Below are 8,375 nucleotides of genomic sequence, written 5' to 3' on the forward strand. Positions count from 1 at the left end.
TATTTCATCTTTACTTTACCCTTTTTAATTTATATTGCATTTATTTTATACTGTGTATATTTTACATCTCTATATAAATAAATTACTATACTTTTATTAGGATCAAGTGTTCAAAATATTGTTCCTAATAAAGATATGTAATAAAAAAAAAATGGAGGCACCAGTTTACTACTAAATAAGTGACTTGAGTCATTCAGGTTTGTCTTTATTTTCTCCAGGGAGACTAACTTTGAGCTTTGTATGTGGTATAAAATGAACAACTATTTGCAGAATTAATATTTTGTTCCTCTTACATATTTTTAAAACTGTACTTTTCCACTGAGTCTATTTTTGTACATGGTGGGTATTTTGTGAAGTATTCTCTCCTGGATCATCTAACTTATTCCCAGAATTTTGATAGAGTTGATTTTTATTATTTCTAAATTACCCGTGATGGATGAGTATCAAGTACTACTTTGAATATTGTTGCTAAAGGCGAATTCATTATTTCCCTTGGGGAAAAAAAATACAGTGTGAAAGAGCACCGCTCCGTTTCATCGGCACCACTCCCCTCCTGCCTCACTGTGCCTCCCTGCAGTTCCTCAAACTGCTCTTTTTCTTGCCTCAGTGTTTTCATGTAAATAATCTTTCTCCTGGAAAGCTCTTCTCTTCACTGTCAGGCTTACTCACCCCCTTTCTAAGGTCTCATTTCAAATGCCACTTTTTTCAGCCAGGTCCCCTCTTTTTACTCCCTTCCATTTACCCTGTACTTTTTCTTCATAGCACTTACAACGGTTTGTAATTCACAAATACACATTCTTGTTGTTCAGTCGCCAGGTCGGGTCCGACTATTTGCGATCCCAAGGACTGCAGCACACTGGGGCCTCCCTGACCTTCACCATCTCCACACCACACGTTATGCATACAAACATGTCTATAACGTCCCTTGCTTTCTAGACTCTAATCCAACACTGTTTCTTTTATCCAGCATCTAGCACAGTGTCTGGCACAGATGCCCTTAACACTCAATTCTTTGAAAATATTGAATAAATATTTTGTAAATTAGACATAAGGGAACAGCCGAGAACAATGGCAATCCATAGGATTTCATTGTTTTGTGCTGAGCCATTCTACCTCCCTTCTCCCTATTGCTACTTAGCACATATTAAAATTCTGACTAGTCACTATAGTATTCCTACAGGTGCAAGAATTGTTATGCAGTTGGGTGACTCCATCAGGATTATGCAAACTTTTTCAACTGCCAGTCAGCTTTCCTGTAGTAGCCTTGAATGTCTCTTCAAGAGTACCTGATGTATTCTTTAAAATCAGACCATGTGTTCAACTGAATTGTGATAGTCATGATACTTCTAGTATGTTGAAATAGTAGGAGGTGACTGCCGTCATCCAGTCACTCACACAAAAATAATGACTTCCTCATTTCAGTCATGTGGTATTTGTACTATAGGCTTCACCGGGTGGTTCAGTGATAAAGAATTCACCTGCTAATGCAGGAGGATGTGGATTTGCCCCTGGGTCGAGAAGATCCCCTGGGGAAGGAACCCATTCCAGTATTCTTGCCTGGGAAATCCATTGGACAGAGGAGCCTGGGGGGCTAGAGTCCATGGAGTCACAAAAGAGTCAGACGCAACTAAACAACAACAACAATTTGTACTATACCATCATCTTTAAGTATGTCCTGCCTTGCAATGTGACTGGCAGACCAAGGTTCTCTTCTTGGTCACCACAGATGTTAAATGAAAAATATATGAAGGAGGACCTAGGATAGTAAAGGGGTGGGTAAGGAAATTAATATTTATTGTCATATAGTACATGCCACATGTGGTACAAATAACACCCTTTCATTCCATTCTCACAACAACCCTGTGAAGTGGGTATTATCCCCTTTTTACACATGAGGAATCTTTTTTGACAATGTAGATTGTCTCTTGAATTTTCCTGTTGACATTAATTCACATTTATTTATTTTCGCCCTCCTTATTGTCAAGATTTTGGCAACTGTATAACCCAAAATGTATACTTTCACTCAATAAATATTGATTTAATGAAATAAGTTTCACAGTACATCATTGAATGATTGAAAATCAGAACCTACCATCCTTCTATCTCAGGTTACATCTTTTTCTAGCACTCCTTGAAGACATCCTGACCTAGTGAGCACCCTTGCTGGTTTCCATATTTCCCACTTATTAAATACATACACAGTCTATTCATCATCAACCCTATTGGACTCTCTGAGCTCAGTCTCCATAGTCTCATTTGTCATTGTGCAGTCACTCAGTCATGCCCAACTCTTTGTGATCCCATGAACTGCAGCACACCAGGCTTCCCTGTCCTTCACTATCTCTTGGACTTTGCTCATTCATGGCCGTTGAGTCAGCGATACCAACCAACCATCTCATCCTCTGTCGCCCCCTTCTCCTCCTGCTCTCAACCTTTCCCAGCATCAGGGTCTTTTCCAATGAGTCGGCTCTTCACATCAAGTGGCCAAAGTACTGGGGCTTCAGCTTCAGCACCAGTCTTTCCAATAAATATTCAGGGTTGATTTCCCTGTTCTAATGGGGACCAGAATGCCAGCCTGATGGATGATACATAACCAATGCTCTTAATCATGGAATCACCCCTCCAGCTTCTAGTTAGAATAGTACCAACAGGATTTACCTATCTCGGAATTAGATAAAAGGGGGCTGCATTTCGCCATATAGGGTGAGCTTATACCTTAGGGTGAGCTCAGAAATCTTCCTTAATGGTTCTCCTTCATCCCTGCACGAATGGACCAGAAGTGAAGAACTATATGACCTTCCTCTCCCTTCTCTGTGAAGGATGGACCTTGGTCTTCATCTATACTCCTGAGAAATAGAACCTTTCATTTTCTTTTCATAAATTTCTCTATCAACTTTCTCTTCCCTCATTTGATTCCAATTTTCTGGACCTTACTATAGTCAGAGTTTGGAAACAAAGGAAACAAGCCTGTGGTAGGAGGGACCAACTTATCCATGCCATGTTGCAACAAAGATTGCAAATTTGTAAAACCTCCCTTGAATGGACACTGTCCAACCCATCTACCCCGTGTCTTCAGAATTGGGACAGCAGAAATGAACTGCATTTCTCCGTCTCAAGAGTACATGGTGAGGGCAGTCTCACCCAGCATCATTTCAGATTTCTAGTGAAATGCGTAGGGGAAGATTCAAGATTCATGTCCCATTTCTCCCTTTAACTCCCACTAGAAAAGTCTTTGTTCTTGGAGAAACTGGTTTCAAGAGTATATGATCTCCCCAAAGTGGGTGTTGTCCCAGGACCTTCAGAAGATGCTGTAGCAGTAGGAGACACTCTCCACACTGACACCCGCCACAGCTGCGTACAGTTCAGGTACCACCAACTCCGGTACTTGCAACACAGCCTTGTCATTTGCACTTTGAGCAGCAGTTTCGAGACACGAGTGTAGCTTTCTAAGTGAGGGGCGGCTGTCCTCACTCCAACGCCAGCAGGACTTCATGAGACCATACCTGAAAGGGGAGCAAGAGAAACTGACTTCCTTGACAAGGCAAATGTTTGAAAAACATGCTTCTTCGCTTACAAATCTTAACAAAAGAACCCTACAATTCTGTAATCTATTCATCACCCTGTCCCACACTCTTCCCAGAGAATACTATTCCTTCTCACCTTCCTAAATACTAAATCTCTTAATATCTTAACCTTTTTTATAGTAAGAATGACTGATGATTTTTTTTCTACTGTAACTTTTATTATGGAAAACATTGAACACACATAAGTGTAGAGAATAGTTATGCTGGTCACACGAATAGTATACTAGTTAATACTAGTCAATAGTTATACTATGGGCTTCCCTAGTGGTTCAGTCAACAAAGAATCATTTTTTTTACATGAATGCAAACTTTTTTTACATGAATGTGAATTCACATGAGTTCCTTTATTCAGCATAATACTAAAATCTTCTAATCCTATTTCATCTATTTATCACCTTATTCTTTTTGTTTTCCTTTTTTAAAAAAATTGGGATATAGTTGCTTTATGGGCTTCCCTCAGGTCACAGATGGTAAAGAATCCAATACAGGAGACCTGGATTTGATCTCTGGGTGGGGAAGATCCCCTGGAGGAGGGCATGGCTACCCACTTCAGTATTCTTGCCTGAAGAATTCCATGGTCACAAGAGCCTGTCAGGCTACAGTCCATGGGGTCAATGTCATGTTGGTTTCTGCTGTACTACAATCAGTATGACAAAACAGTTTTGTTGTTTTTTCTATTACCAAAAACTCTTTCAGAAGTTAAGTGTTTTCATCCTACATATTATGAACTTGCATCATTCCAGACCACTGCTATAACTTACCTACCAGTATGAGCTACATTACAACAGGGGAAAATAAGAAGATATGGAATAACATGATTCATAGTAATTTCAGATACCATAATCAGATAGTTCTTTCCATTAATCCAGGTCATTTTCTCCCTTTATTATTTAGCTTCCCCAGGAAATGGCTTTAGATAATGTATTTACCACCTTCAATCTGTCTTTGTTTCAATCCAGTTTCTAGAGAATGTGTAACACAGTCTGTTATCAAACGCTCTTTGCCAAGTCTCATTCCCGCCCAAGAACCTACAGCAGCTTCCTGTTGTTCATCTTATAAAGTCGGCATCCTACCCCCAGCTTCTTACCACATAGGCCTTGCTTAACTGGAGCCCTCTCCTCCTCCTAAGACAACATCTAGCTATGCCCCAGACATGGTTAGTAACACCCAGCTTTTTCTTTGCTTATGCTCTGCCCAAGGAATTAATATCCTCTCCCTGGTTATTCTTTCCTATTGGTATAAGTAGGAATTTTCAATTCCTTCCCTTATAACCTGTGTTATATGGGAAACACACTGTGTTTCCCATATTCTTTAATGTTGTACCATTAGACTTTGTATAAGATGTTATGTTACTCTACTAATACTGATACCATTTACCAAGAACATACTTATTATAAAAGGCATGGTGTGCCTAGTCGACTATTCAGTCATGTCTGACTTTGCAACCCCACAGATTGTAGCCCACCAAGCTCCTCTGTCCATGGGATTTTCTAGGCAAGAATACTAGAGTGGGTTGCCATTGCTTCCTCCAGGGGATCTTTTTGACCCAAGGACCCAACCTGAAGTCCTGTGTCTCCTGCATTGCAGGCAGATTCTTTACCCACTGAGCCATCAGGGAAGCCCAAAAGGCATGGAAAGGAAACTTAACATGCATTATTTCATTGCAGCCTCACAATTACTTTGAGGTAGGACTATCATTTTACCTATTTCAAGTTAAGTAAACAATGTAACATATAGGACTAAGACTGAACATGTGTCTTTTTGACTATGACATGAATCTGAGCTTTTAACCAGTATACTCATTGCTTCACACTTTCTGTTGATTTTCATGTTCTTTCAGGTATTCCTCATCCAAATATTACATGGTTCAAGATCAGGTACTTTTTCAGTTAAATGTCTCTACCTATCCCCAGTATCAAGGACAGCCATATATATATATATATAGCCTTCAAGAAATATTTGTCAATAATTTCATTCTAGTATACCCAGAAGTATCATCACTATACTATGTGTGTATAAGTATATACAATTATTATTTTTAGCTTTTTTTAATATGCTTGATACAATTACTGTTTGTATTTGTGGGAAACTCAGGTGCTAGAAAGTTACTTTTTCAGTACTGAAGAATTTACAAAATAACAGCAATTTAAACAGAAACGTATATCAATATATTATCCCCTGCTTTCTTAAAAATAATTGAAGCCTTTCTTATAGTCTATCATAACCTGCTTTGTACTTTATTGTTTATGAAATTCTGCATGTAATTTTTACTTTTCTGCTTCTATGTTAGTTTACCAACTGTCCCTTTCTGCTGGCAATTTGATATCTTCCCTCTGCTGTCTAATTTCTTCTCACTGTCTTTCTTCTGATGGGCTTCCAACATGCTTAGAACCAGGAAAAATTTTTTTAAGTTAAATATCAAATAAGAACCAGTGAATAACTGTGGATTTTATGACAACTATATTAGAACTGAAGCTGGTAGTCTCTGAGACTGACATTTATATAGCTAAAACAGTGCTGTACCTGCATTGGATTTCATCTGTTTTAAAAGACTCCAGAGGAACTAAGATTTAACAATGTTAGCAAATCTAAATTTCTAATATAGCATTCAGTGGCTGCCTCCATATTGTGTATGTGTGTGTTTGTGTCACACACATACACACACACAAATGTAAAGACACATATACACATATATATGAGCAGATGTATTTTCTGCATAGGTTTGGTTTAAGGTTGTACCTTAGCACATAGAGGACAGCTGAGGATCATCTGAGCCACTTTACAAACAGCATGACTGATAAAGAGCAAAAAAGATTTTAAAAGCCACTTACATGGTGTGTGTGCAACTACTGGGTCTCTCCATGACTTGCCCTCTTTGGAGATGCTGTAGGATATTGGTAGGAGGGACTTCAGGATATGGAGGTGCCCCTGTTGGTATGGAAAGAGTGAGACGAGTAAGACAACTTTAGGGTCTTCTAGAACATAAACGACTAAGTGACTTCACTTTCACTTTTTACTTTCACGCATTGGAGAAGGAAATGGCAACCCACTCCAGTGTTCTTGCCTGGAGAATCCCAGAGTCAGGGGAGCCTGGTGGGCTGCCGTCTATGGGGTCGCACAGAGTCGGACACAACTGAAGCGACTTAGCAGCAGCAGAATATAAACTATAACTAACACTATTTTCCATCTACCTGGGCTAATCACCTACAAAAGTAGGAAACCTAATAGGTATAATGTAGTTGATCCCTGGTGATCAGATAAGTGTATAACTTGGAGAATTTTGGAGAAAGGAGATGTTGGGGGAAGGAGACCTGATAATTTAGGAATATGTCAAGTCTTTAGGAATGTAACAAAATAAAGCTAAGCGAGAAATAAGATCTGCCCTCTACTTCTCAAACAAGAGAAAGTGCTGCAGTTTCTCAGTCAAACGGATTAATAAATCTAAAGACAACATTTTTATATTTATGCAAGATCAGCCTAGGGGCTTCCCAGGTGGCGCTAGTGGTAAAGAATCTGCCTTCCATTGCAGGAAACTCAAGAGATGTGGTTTCGATCTCTGGGTGGGGAAGATCCCCTGCAGAAGGAAATGGCAACTCCCTCCAACAAGAATTTGCCTGAAAAATTCCATGGACAGAGGAACCTGGCGGATAACAGTCCATGGGGTTGCAAAGAGTTGGACACGACTGAGCACCTGAGCACACACAAGATCATCCTTGGAATACTCCTTGGATTTTAAAATATGCCATGGAATTGGTAAAGCCTTGGGGGAAAGAAAGAGGAAGGAGGGAGACAGATAGGGAGGGAACCATGACTTTATAAGACTATCTCAAAAATCAAGCTTGGATTCTGAAAATGTGTCAGCTCAGTTCGATCTTCAGCAATTGTGCTGAAACCCCTTCTCACAGCAAATGCCATCTACCACACAAATAAACATCCTTGCATATTTCTATAGGGGGTACCACTACTTTGGGGATTTTCCTTACCTAGAGTCACCATTTCGTACAGCAGGATCCCAAAAGACCAGCTGTAAAAGAAACAAAGCTGTTTACTTCACTTTTATTTCTGCCTTTCATAAAGATGGCTCACTTAAATACCAGAGACCTTCAGTAAGAAACCCATGACAATGGCAGTGAATGGGAATCAAGGCTGATTGGTACAATAAGCAATGTAGTTATGCCATTAGAAAATATTTCTGTCCAGTCCCCTTCGAATCTAATTTCCTTGAGAGCTCGATTTATGTCTCCTTTCTTCACATTAATAGATATTTACTATTATTTGTTAAATATTATATATGAATAGATATTATACATTAATAGGTATTTACACACTAATAGGTATTTACTCTTATTTGTTAAATGCTATGAGCGCTTATGCAAATGCAAACATATTCACTCAAACATATAAAAATTCTCATGTATCTTTTTCATCTTTTCCATTCCTTCCTGCTGAAATTCCAGCTTTTATTCTTCAGTTCAGTTCAGTTGCTCAGTCCTGTCCGACTCTTTGCGACCCTATAAATTGCAGCACGCCAGGCCTCCCTGTCCATCACCAACTCCCAGAGCTCACTCAAACTCACGTCCATCGAGTCAGTGATGCTATCCAGCCATCTGCCTCCAATCCCTCCCAGCATCAGAGTCTTTTCCAATGAGTCAACTCTTCGCATGAGATGGCCAAAGTATTGGAGTTTCAGCTTTAGCATCAGTCCTTCCAATGAACACCCAGGGCTGATCTTCAGAATGGACTGGTTGGATCTCCTTGCAGTCCAAGGGACTCTCAAGAGTCTTCTCCCAA

General features: G+C 39.6%; 1 protein-coding gene across 3 annotated transcripts in view; it reads right to left on the reverse strand.

The window, feature by feature from the left end:
* Positions 1-2,491: 2,491 nt before the first annotated feature.
* The window catches only part of STYK1 (serine/threonine/tyrosine kinase 1), a 55,232-nt gene continuing 49,348 nt past the window's right edge, over positions 2,492-8,375 (reverse strand). For all 3 annotated transcript variants that reach the window (XM_010858669.1, XM_010858670.1, XM_010858671.1), the window contains exons 8-10: positions 7,568-7,608; positions 6,416-6,512; positions 2,492-3,503 (exon numbers count right to left, since the gene is read on the reverse strand). In XM_010858669.1, coding sequence (XP_010856971.1) covers positions 3,299-3,503; positions 6,416-6,512; positions 7,568-7,608 — 343 coding nt within the window. In that variant the 3' untranslated portion in view covers positions 2,492-3,298. The remainder of the gene's footprint in view (positions 3,504-6,415; positions 6,513-7,567; positions 7,609-8,375) is intronic.

Source organism: Bison bison, unplaced genomic scaffold (assembly GCF_000754665.1).
Source record: "Bison bison bison isolate TAMUID 2011002044 unplaced genomic scaffold, Bison_UMD1.0 scf7180017864390, whole genome shotgun sequence".
Lineage (NCBI taxonomy): Eukaryota > Metazoa > Chordata > Mammalia > Artiodactyla > Bovidae > Bison > Bison bison.